This window comes from Belonocnema kinseyi, chromosome 6 (assembly GCF_010883055.1).
Source record: "Belonocnema kinseyi isolate 2016_QV_RU_SX_M_011 chromosome 6, B_treatae_v1, whole genome shotgun sequence".
NCBI classification, from domain to species: domain Eukaryota; kingdom Metazoa; phylum Arthropoda; class Insecta; order Hymenoptera; family Cynipidae; genus Belonocnema; species Belonocnema kinseyi.
Genome location: NC_046662.1, coordinates 63,862,975 through 63,875,051, shown reverse-complemented (window position 1 = coordinate 63,875,051; position 12,077 = coordinate 63,862,975). Strand labels below are relative to the sequence as shown.

Below are 12,077 nucleotides of genomic sequence, written 5' to 3'. Positions count from 1 at the left end.
AAGCTATCTAAGGATGGTACTATAGAACGCCACCTCAAGGTAGGCCTAGTGGCGCCATCTCTTGGTCAGGCCGGAAACTTATCAATCCACCCTCGTACATCTACTAGAAACTCTACGCCTCAATCATCTAAAGTTGGTTGGGAAGAAGTGTCAGTCATTCTAATGTGTTTGGTTCGCTGAAAAAATTGTTTGGTACACTCAACACAAAGTGCTTAACAAACTTTGTTGTATCAGTCAAATAAATTATTTCGTAATTCCAACTGCTTTTTTTTGCAGTCGCAATCAAATTTTGGTAAAAACAACCAAAACTACTCAAAAAATTATTTTGTTGCTGGGACATTATTTTTTTTATCTCAGTGTAACTTCATCGTTTTATTAGCAGCCCAGAATTTATATTCAATGTTCTTGTACATTCCAGTTAAAAGTGCTCATTACGAAGCTGAGCAGACAAGAAAAGATACATTTGCATTTACATCACACTTGCTGCTAAAGTTCTATGATAAGGAACCTATCCGGCACGATCAACACACATTACCGATTGCAAACAACTTTGTATCCACACGATAGTTATGTAGCATTATCAGCCGATGTACCATTAAACTGTAAAGGCTCCCTGCTTTATAATCTGGTTAAGTGCGTAGTCCCGATTTTTCTCCCTTTCCTGGGTAAATGTATTTTAACAATAAATAACAATAAGATACAACAATGTGAAGATGGTACTTTTACAAAAAAATTTATTTCGCATTATTATATTTTACTAAACATGGCCGCAAAACTTCATTTAAAAAATGTCCTTACTTTTCCATGATTTCTTTTTGATCAATTTTTCATTTACCCCGACCATTAAAGCAGTTGTCATGCCAAAAGGCAGATATATAATTATTTGTTTAAAAATTGTTTTCCTAAAACAAATAGTTCTAAGGATTTCCGCCATAGAAAAATTTACTTTCAAAATTGGTAAAAAGCGAAGGTCAGAAAAAATTCAATTGCAAAAAATTAAGTTTTAACTCATGTTTTTTAGTAGTGAATTTCAACATTTTTCATAAAAAATAATGTTTCTAATTTCGAATCACATTAGTTATCATATTTTGATTCTTCAAATAATAGAAAAACTATTTTTTCAGATATTTGACTTCTGGCACGACAACTACCTTAATATCGGGAGATCAGTATTTTAACAGTGTAAAATTGTTAACATAGAATATTTAATAACGGAATAAAACCATTTCAGATTAAAATTTTAACATTGATTTCAACCAAAAAAGATCAGTTTTCAAACAATAAAGTATGAATTTTCAAGTCAAAAGGATGAATTTTCAAGAAGAAGGTTGAATTTGTGAACAAAAAGATGGCGTTGTAACAAAATAGTTATATTTTCAACAAAATAACTACGTTTTCAACAAAATAGTTGACGTTTTAACCGAATTATTGAATTGTCAACCAAGTAGTCAAATTTTCAAAAAAAAAAAGATTACACTTCAACCAGAAACAGTGGAATTTTCAACATGAATATTTGAATTAAAAAAAAAGAATTCTCAACGAAAAGTATAATAGTTATAATTTCATAAAAAAAATAATTTTTAACAAAAGAGTTAAATTTTCAGCGAAAGAGTTGAATTGATGAATTATTATATGAATTCTCAACCAAAAAGACGAATTCACAACGACAATTTCCAATCAAAAATGAATAAGTTATGTTTTCAATCAAAATATAAATTTCCAACCAAACATGAAAGAGATAAATTTCAACAACAAAATTTCAATAAAGCAGTCCAATTTGTAACCAAACAAAAGAACTCTGAATTAACATAATGAATCAGCAACCAGAAAAAATAATATTTTACATGGTAGTTAAATTTTAAACCAAAAATTGAAGACAAATTTTCAATAAAAAAGACGAATTTTTAACAAAGTAGTTTATTGTTCAACTAAAAATATGCACTTTTAATTAAAATGATGAAGTTAAAAAAAGAGAAGTTGAATTTTCAACAAAAAAATGTTAATTTTCAATACAGAACTAAAATTGTCAACCAATTAGACGAATAACCAGTCAAAGAAACAAGTTTTTTATAAATCAGTTAAAACTTCGACAAAGAAATTCAATTCTTAAACAAAATAGTTAAATCCCGAACCAATTATCAGACTATTTTCCAACCAAACATTTGTTCTTTTTAACCAAAAAAACTTTGATTTGAAAAAAACAAAGCAGACAATTTTTCAAACATAATAGTTCAGTCCTCAACCAAATAAAACTTTTTCCAGCCAAAGGGTGCACATTTAACCAAAAAAGATTACATTTCTACCAAAAGAGTTGAATTTTGAAACCAAAAAGACCATTATTAAGCAAATATAATTATGTTCAATCTACAGAAATTCAGTTAAATTTTCAAAACTAGAATATAATCTTTAAATAATAAAAGTAATTTCCTACAAAAAAAATAAAAATTGAAATCCAAAGAAAGTAATGCTCAAGAAAACAGTCGAATTTTTAACTAAAAATGTAATCGTCAGGAGGAAGCAAGAGTAGAAATGAATAGAAATAGAAATACGAGACAAATAAAACTATAACAAGAGTATGTATATCTTTAAAATATTTTATAAACGGAATAAAAAATTTCAAATGAAAGTTTAAAACCTTAAAATTAATTCTCTTTCACAATAATTATTTAACGTGTCTCTTACAGAAATTTCCAGACTTTTGCAAGATTTTTAAAGAAATCTTTTGCTGTTCCCTGAGTTCTAGGTTTTTCCTGACCTACGTCCACCCTGTATTATTTTAATTTATTGCACATTATTGTAAAAATATATTTCCACCAGGGTCAACGTACAACTGGAAACGATCAGCAAAAGGATTTAGAAAGATCCCTCGATCAGCCAAACAAGTGAATATCTTTGGACTTATTTCACCAATTTCCAATTCCCAGGGTATCATGTAGTCGATTCACATTATAAGTGTCTGGTCCGAAATTTGAAAGGTTATAAAAGAAGCAAAAAAGAAATTATTTACAAAAAAAAAACATTTTTTCATAATTATAAAAACTTAGGACGAGACCCACATTTCTCAGTGATTCTTATTTATTATCTTATTTAATATTACAAACAAGTTCGGAAATTAAAAAAAAAGCGGTAAGGTAGGAATCAAGTCACGTAACCCACACTTCATTTGGCTTTAAAAAACTAAACGTTTTACCTAAATAACTGTACGTTTTATCTAATCTAAGCGAACAGATTCCTTGAATTTAATACATTCCAGATTTGCTTGTACGCCTCAAGAAATTTTTTCCATGCGATGATGCGCGGACGTACCTGCTGCAGCTACGCATATACATATGAAAGCGCATACGTGTGACACGTAAAGCACGTTTTGCTAACCCTCAGAGAAGACTGTCGTCAGGTGTTCCATTGCCGCGTGATTCCTTCTCTCTCTCTTTCTCCCCTACCCCCTCACAACTTATATTTACGGTATAGTGAATACAGTCTCTGCGTAGTTTGAGGCAGTGGCGGCATCAGTACAACGTTTACATAAGAAACGAGTTGCACATTTATATAAAGCTGATACCTGCATACAGCTTCTTGCAATCATGCCAACAGTATGCATTTACTCAGAAAAAACTAGGGTTTTCATTTTGCATCAGGTGATTTTCCTGCAACTCTATTTTGTATTTTAGCTATGTTCACTCTCTTGACCAATAATAAAACAGAAAAATAATTGGCTAATTAAGCGATACGTATTTTTCCGATTTACAAAAAAAAAAATGTTCTAGAAAATTATGCGTACTTGTATTTTGTGCTTTATTTTTTTTTTTAAATACCTAATTTTTTCTTTACACCTTGTTGACTTTTGGCCTACTCATAATTCATCATCTTTTTTCAAAATCCGCAGGACAATTGTAGAAATGTTTAAAATTAATAAAATGTCAGCGGTTTTTCTGAAAAAATTAAAAATCGATTTTCTCAACAACAAAAAAACCACCTTTAAATTTGTTGCCATTTTTTGTTGAGCTTTTACTTTGATAATGAAGATATCTGGTCAGTTTCATGCTTGCTAAATAACTTTTGCAGGCAGGAAAAGTCTTTTTTCTGACAGTCGAATTTTATACTTTTTCTTATAAACAATAGTAGGTACCATCAAATGTTAGGATACAAATTTGCACGTCTAAATGTCTGTAAAAAAAAGAATTCTCCTGGCTACAAAAGTTATCCAGCAAGGATCAAACTTACAAGATATCTTCATCATCAAAGTCCCTATAAGTGAAAAACAAATTGACCAAATACATTTCAAATCAGGCAAGTTCTACACTTGAAGTCGCAGAATCTCTCGGGGATTAAATATGTTGTTTTTTATAGGAAATTAGGCGATACCTATTTTTACGAATTTTTTGCTTTATTTTTTAAAAAAGCCCCAATTTTTTCTTCAAGTTAATATAACTTTTGATCTGATCGTGATATTTAAGATTTCTTGCCACCTAATCGGTGAAATTGATCGTCTTCATTCGAAATCAACAAAAAATGTATAAAAAATGTAAGTGGGTTTTTTGAGAAAATCGACTTTTAGTATTTTCTGAAGAACCGCTACCATTTTGTTAACTTTAAACTTTTATTAAAAATTTTGCAGCGGATTTTGGAAGAAAACGATCAACACTATTAGAAGCAAAAAGAAAATAATAAATATCTCAATTAAGCCAAAAGATATAGAGGTTTAAAGAAATAAATTAAGGTTTTTTCGAAAAACAAAGCACATAATTCAAATATGCACTCTTATTTTTCCTCTGTATTTAAGAAAAATATCCTTTTAAATGCATTTATTCTGCTGAAAAGTAATCTGCTTTGGTCAGAAATTCAGCTCCTCGGTTTTAAGTTGAAATACTTTAATAAAAATTCTTTTTTTTTTTTATGTCGATTCACCTTCTTGGTTGAAAATTCAATTATCCCATTTTTGTAAAATTAATCTTTTGAGTTTAAAAATAATCTTTTAGGATGAACTCTTTTGCTGAAAATTCTTTTCTTTTATTCATCATTTTATCTGAAAAATCGTCTCGTTTGTTAATTTTTGGTTTAATAAATATGGTCTGATTATTTTATTCTTGTAACTTGTGACGTTTGTACAAATTATTTGTACAAACTATTTGTGCGATCAAAATTTGAATTTTCGTTTTTAAAAACAAAACTCGAAAAGTTATGAAGATGACTTTGTTATTGGTAAATTGTTCTATTTCTGTGTACTATAAATGACTGTCGATATAATTTTCAAATCTCGGAAAAAATGGTCTGAAAAATTTTGAAAAAGTTCTAATTTTTTGAATTTTTATCAAAAATGTCTGGTTAACGGACTCGATTATTGTTTTTGGTCCCTCAAACTTTGTACCAAAGCACAACCGAATCCGACAAGTCTTTCGAAAGAGACGGAAGATGGAAATCAGTGGAAATTAGGGAAGGGGAAGCAATGAAAGTTAGGGGAAATTAGGGGTGGGGAACTAGGTATTTATGAGTATTATGAGGTATTATGAGGTATTTATGAGTATTTATGAGAGGGGAAGTAGGGGAAATTGTTAGAAATGAGTGAGTAGCGGGGGAGAGGACTGGGGATGGAAAGCATGGGAAGAGGAGTATTATTTGGGGAAGGGAGTAGAGGAGGTAGCAATAAAGGGTGAAGTGAGAAGAAAAGAGTGGAGTTATAGGGAATTAAGGGGTGGAAAGTACATGAAAGTCTGCACAGGAAGTTTCTAAATTCCCATGATAACAAAATTGATGGCTTTGAATTCAATTGTATTTGAAATCAAAGTTCCCAATAATACTCATGGGACCACAATGTCTCAGTGTCAGGGTTACGCCTCTTGGGAGCCCTCGGTCGGCGGCCGGTGGACTGAGGGCGCCCCATGCGTACATGCCTTCGCCACAAAAACATGAAGCACTCAAAACTACCTAATTAAATATATAGTAAAATCAGATGATAAAAATGTGAGAAATAAAATTTTGACTCACCATGTTGATGAGGAGCAGAGAATGCGGAGTGTCTTCTGGGAGACATGCTGGAGCGATTTCCTTGGCTCCCTGGAGGCTGCATAGAAGAAAGCGCGCCAAGAGGTGTGTACGATTTACAAGGCTGCTCTGGTTTTTGCTGTGGCAAAAGAAAATGATTTACGTTACTCGTAGAGTAGCCTATCGAAATTAATCAAAGCTTTGTACATTTCCAGGACTCAGACTCACTTAATAAATTAAAAATAGTGTCATTAGTAGCATAAATTTGTAAAAATAGTAGCAAAATGGTGTTATGAAATGTTTCTGATATCAAATTGACAGGTTAACTATTTTCGAAATCCGGTGTAAAATCTGCATCTCCTACAAAATCTCGTGAAATTCTTTCCAATCGTTTAAGAAACCCTAAAAGCTCTGAAGTCCTTTAGAACCACTGAAATCTTTTTAGATGATTTAACCCTTCACCGGAATTATGGGTCTAGATGACCCAGGGAAATTCTTTTTTCCACAATATCTCCCTTACAAGTGCTAAAACTAAGGGCATATAATAAAAAAACTTATAAAAAACGTATTTCCATTTTTTTCAATGAATCAACTTTGGGTTCAAGTTAATACCTTTTTTTAAAGCACACACTATTACGTTTATTTTTGTGTCAAAGTGCAGCAATCCAAGAGTAGAAAGTTCAATTTTGGTACAAAAGAATAAAAATTTTAAAAGTGATCTAATTTTGTGTAAAAAAGGGCATTTTTTAACTTTCTCTGCCGATTTTCATTTTATAAACTATTTTAATTTATTTATATCTATTCCAAAAATATTCGCTGTTCATTTTAAACATTTAAAAAACAGACATAAATTTGTAAAGCCCACAAAAATGCATTCTCTGGTTGCAATAAGCACTCAAAATGAGGGATGGGTCCACCTGACCCAGTGTGCCCTTCACGCCCCCCATACAGGAAGAGTGTCGGTTAAGGGTCAATAATTCATCATCGAAAACTCGTAAATCTTTTGTAATCCCTTAATATTTTCAGAATCACTTGAATTTCGTAGAAATCCCTTAAAATCTTTTCTTTTCTGTAAAATTCTATGAATCTTTTAAATATGCTAAAACCCCTCAAAATCTCTTAAATTCATAGATATCTCTAAAAATTTAATTTAATTTATTCACTAACGTTCTCTATAAATCAATTGGGATCTCTCGAAATTTTTAAAAATATAATTGATATCATGGACACCTTTTTAAAATATTTTGAAAATTTCTCAAATGATTCGTTTAAAACTTTTAAAACGTCCTAAGATATTTAAATTTGAAATTTAATTTAATCTGTTTCCTAAAGTTGACTATTAATCCGTTCGAATATTTTGAAATATTTCAAATATAATTGATAACCTGGATACAGTTTTAAAATATTTTTAAATTTTCTGAAACCCTATACCAAATTCATTAAAAAGCTCTTTAAAATCCCTTAAAATCCTTTCAAATTTACAAATCCTCATAAATCTTTTGTAATATTCCGTACTGAGAAGCCACTTGCAATCATATCAAAAATCATATAAGAAACTTAAAATAATGTTATATTAATTCTGATCTTAAAGTTCGAAACAAAATTTATTTCTCTTATTTCATTTAGCTCGAGGAAAACAACGAAAATTCTTTTTTTTATTATTATTGTGCTTTATTAGAGCAAACAGATGTTCAAAATCAAATATCGATTACTTTTCTGTTGCAGAAATTCGACTTTGAGAAAAATCAGCATTGATAGATTGATGGCTGCAAAATAATGCACAAGACAAATAAATTCGCGACTGTAGGTAAGGAAGAAATCAATTTCCTAATTTTGTCGATGTTTATAGAAATCAAGACGAATTTCTTTTAAAATGTGAATACTAAAAAAAATCAAGGTCCTGCGGAAATTAAATTCCAGGGTTTTCAAGGTTTCCCGATTAACTCACCACCCTGCTTTTGAAATCCCTTGAGTTTGTTAAAATCTCTTGAAATTTCTTGGAATCTAGTTAACCCTGGTGTGAAGCTCGAAAAAAAGGTGATTTTACGGGATGTTTTTTTTACGAAAAGGAAGTCGCATAAACAGTTTATTCAATAGTTATATTTGAAGCAACTTTTTAACAATATTAAAAAAAAACTTGAAAAAGTTAGAAAATAGCGAAGTGATTCAAAATGAACTGAAGCGTGTCGTTGATTAATTGGTCCGACTGTTCACACGATAGCGTCCATAATTCTCAACTGAAACAGAAGTTGTTTTTATTTATATATTTTATATGCTTTTTTACTTTATATGAATCTCAGTTACCCAGTGGAAATCAAAAATAGATTTATTTTTTCATGTTTTGAACCCAAAAATGAAATTTTCACTCAAAACTTTAATAATTTTTTTTTGGTTTTAATTATGAAAAACACTTAAAGTTGCATAAAAACGTGGTTCATATAGAACTGTTTCCAATAATCTAAAAATAAAATTTTAATCAAGTCGATAGGTCAAATAGTTTTCACGTAATCGTGTACACAAGTTGCAAAAAAATGATTTGGAGAAAACACGTTTTAAAGTATTGGAACGCGACGAGCATCCGAGCAGCACATCCGTGCATTTCCAGTTATATCTTCTGAAATACTTGGAATCCAGAGCTTAAACTTTGTAGAAATGTTTAAAGAGAGTTTTGTGACAGATTAAGCTAAAGAAAACAAAAATCTATTTTTCCCCGTTTCACAACAGGAGATCCCCTTAAATATGTTAAAATATTATAAATCATTTGAAAATTTTCAATCTTAAGGTTATTGGAGATTCTATAAAATCGCATGTATCTGGTGAAATCCTTACATATCTCTTGAAACACTTTAACATCCCATAAATTATCTAGAAATTAGTCATTACCCTTAACCTTTCTGCAAAAACTTTAAAATATACCGAAATCCTCTTAAATTAGATGAAACTTCTTAAAATCAAACAAAATCCCTTAAAATCTTTGAAATTCTCTGAAATCCATGGGACTCTTTTGAAAATAGGCTTAAAGCTTTGAAAAGCTATAAAATGTTTTTAAATCCCTGAAATAAATAAAAACAGTTTGAATGCTATTGGTATCTATTGAAATGTCGTGAAATTTTTAGAAGTCCCTTGAAATGTTTTGAAGATGTTTTGAAATTTCTTGTAAAATTTTTTTAAATTTCGATTTTTGGGATGTGTGGAGTCAAGCCTTATCCCCTCAGTATTTACAAAACAGTTAAACAACTAGAAGTCTGTGCTATTTTAAAAATTAAATTTTGTTGTCGAAAATTCAAAAAAATCTATTATAAATTTAAATAACTTGAAATTAAGTCTTAGAGCGACAAAAATACTTTATTTCTAGATTTATAGGCTCCTGCTTGTGAATGTAAGGAAGAAAAAAATGAAAAACGGTGGACCAAAAGATTCAAAAAATTATAGACTGTTTTAAATAAAAAATATGAGTATTTATGTATGTCATACATATTCCTTAATTCATTAGAATTTGATATCAAACGAGATGAAGTAGGGATGGTGTATTAAAACACCCTTAAATCGAAGCAAACATCGAAACAAGAAAAACATCCTCAAAAATTGTTCTTTGACGAGTATTTTGGAAAGGGGGCATTCGAGAAGACATGCATGAACACAGAAAAATAATACATACAATTTTATAAAACAATAGCTTCATGAATTGTACATGTGTGGCCATATTTTCCGAGTAATACACCCTTGGAGTGGAGATTTTTTTTACCCACCCAGTTTTACTTTTTTTTTAGTTCGCATCTCGAGATTGGAGCGTCCCGCGATGAAAATCTATTTAAGTGAAGTTGTAGAACGGAATATTCTCCATAATTTCAGTCCTATGCATTTTCATCGAAAAACGACTTTATTTTAAGATATGAGCTAAGAAAAGAGCGTGCGATTCCTGCGGTAAAACTCACCCTACTCTTCCATGTACCGGAAGGGATATGTGATTAAACTTTTTTTTGATATCTTTAGATATCAAATGGAGCCATTCTAAGGCAGACAATTTCAGGTCTCGAAGTCAGGATATTTTTGGATTTTTTTGGGATTTTTTAATATCTCAGGGATAGAAATCGAGTGTGTTCCAGAAAAGCTAGGGGGGCGGGCAACTTTTTTATGTATCTTTGGAAATGAGCGGGAACCATTTCAAGACATTAAATTTCAAGTCTCGAAGCGAGGGTATTTTTTTACATACTTTTATTATCTTAGGTGTCAAAAAGAAAAGAGCTGAGAGGATATTTAACTTTTTTTGGTAGCTTTGCATATCAAATGAAACCATTGGAAGCTTTGAAATTTTAGGTCTCGAAAATAGGGCATTTTTAGAATTTTTTCGAATTTTTAATATCTTGAAGGGTAGAAAATGGGGGTGTTTCAGTAGAGCTGGGTAGATAGCATTGTTTTGGTGTTGTTGAAAAACAAATCAAAACCTTTTAAGCCTTAAGCTTTCCGGTCTTGAAGTTAAAGAATTTTTTCGAAGTTTTGATAATTTTTTTATTACTTTTGGCCTAAGGTCTAACTCTAAGCCTTCGGGCCTTAGGGGTACAAAACGAGGTTTTTCCTCGCCATGCAATTTTATATCTCGAGGTAAGGGCATTTACACACTTTATTTAGTAACTTTGAACATCAAATAAAACCACTTTAAGTTTTAAAATTGTAGGGCCTTTTTAGAATTTTTCGTATTTTTAGTATCTTGGGTGTAGAAAACGATGGGTTTCCGGGAGTACTACGTGAATGAAACTTTTTTTTTAGAAATCCTTGGAACTGAGGCGATGAAACTTTTTTGAGTACCTTTGTACATCAGCTGTAACCTTTCTAGACATAAAATTTGATGCCTCGGAGTTAGGGTATTCTTTAAAATTTTGGATCATTCTTTCCGGATCAGACAAGAGAATGAAACTTTTTTAAGTATTTTGGACATCAAATGGAATTTTAGGTCTCGAAGTTAGGGCCTTTTTAGATTTTTTTGCGATTTTTGAATGTCTTGAGTGTAGAAAAGGGGAGTATTCCAGAAGATCCAGGCGAATGAAACCTCTTGGAATATCTTTAAACTTCAAATGGAATTATTTTAAGCCTTTTTTGTGAACACGTTAACTGTATACAAAAGATTCCTTGGTTTGAGACGAATCGATTCACCTATGATATTAATACATTTGATTAAAGATTAAGGAAGTTATGGTCATTTGTATTATATTAGAAATCGATTAATATCGTAAGAATTTTATTATTCTCATCATTTAATGTTAATGTGAGGATAGAAAAGCTGAGTTAGTTCGAGGAAAATCGATTGAACTATAATGTTGATATATTTTAGTGAAGTGTAAGGAAGCTATGGTAATATAGTGAAATTTTTTTCACTAACTATTTTTCAATCGATCAAAATAAAAACTTTAGTTTTTCTGATATGTAAAAAATCACTAATGCTTCCTCTATCCCGTGTAGAAATTTTGCTGTGACCCAGACCGGGGACAGAATAGGTATCAAAAAAGGGACCTAGGCCCGATCGGTATCAGATCTGGCGCCCGCTGAGCACCCCACCTGGCCCCGACCAATTCCCCGTTAAGAGCCATTTTGAAATTTATCATTTTTTATAATTTTGTTTTATAATAATAATTTTATAAGAATGAAAGTGCTTAAAGTGAACTATATTTTTTATTTAAGTACCAAAATCTAACACAAATCGTAGGCTGAAGACTGTTGTTAAACAATATTCACTATTACCTAGCCTAAATAAATAAAATGCTACCATTTATCTCAAACCGAAAAATCTTCTTCGAGCACGAAAGTAAGACAATAAATGTAGTAATAGTTGGTCATTGTTTTTCAAAAATATTCTTAAATCGTATTTTCTGAATTAAACACAATATTGAATGATTTCGAGGAATGATTTGAAGGAAATTCGAAACAGAACAATAATTACTTTGGAAACAATGACATAGATCTTATAGCAGAATTTACTACTTAAAATAAATCAATGTTGTTTTTACGAGGGTAGTTCAATAAGTCCTTAGAATGACCAACAGATGGCGCGCGAATCGCTCCAAATCATCTGTTTTCAGTCAGCACCACTCCCGGCTAGATAT

General features: G+C 30.8%; 1 protein-coding gene and 1 long non-coding RNA gene across 3 annotated transcripts in view; one reads left to right on the top strand and one right to left on the bottom strand.

Moving 5' to 3' along the window:
* The window catches only part of LOC117174273, a 224,428-nt gene extending 216,651 nt beyond the window's left edge, over positions 1 to 7,777 (top strand). The window contains exon 3 of the long non-coding RNA XR_004467284.1: positions 7,705 to 7,777. This is a non-coding gene — a long non-coding RNA (uncharacterized LOC117174273). The remainder of the gene's footprint in view (positions 1 to 7,704) is intronic.
* The window catches only part of LOC117174272, a 251,434-nt gene that overhangs the window by 210,820 nt on the left and 28,537 nt on the right, over positions 1 to 12,077 (bottom strand). For both annotated transcript variants that reach the window (XM_033363191.1, XM_033363192.1), the window contains exon 4: positions 5,983 to 6,118. In XM_033363191.1, the coding sequence (XP_033219082.1) occupies positions 5,983 to 6,118 (136 nt within the window). The remainder of the gene's footprint in view (positions 1 to 5,982; positions 6,119 to 12,077) is intronic.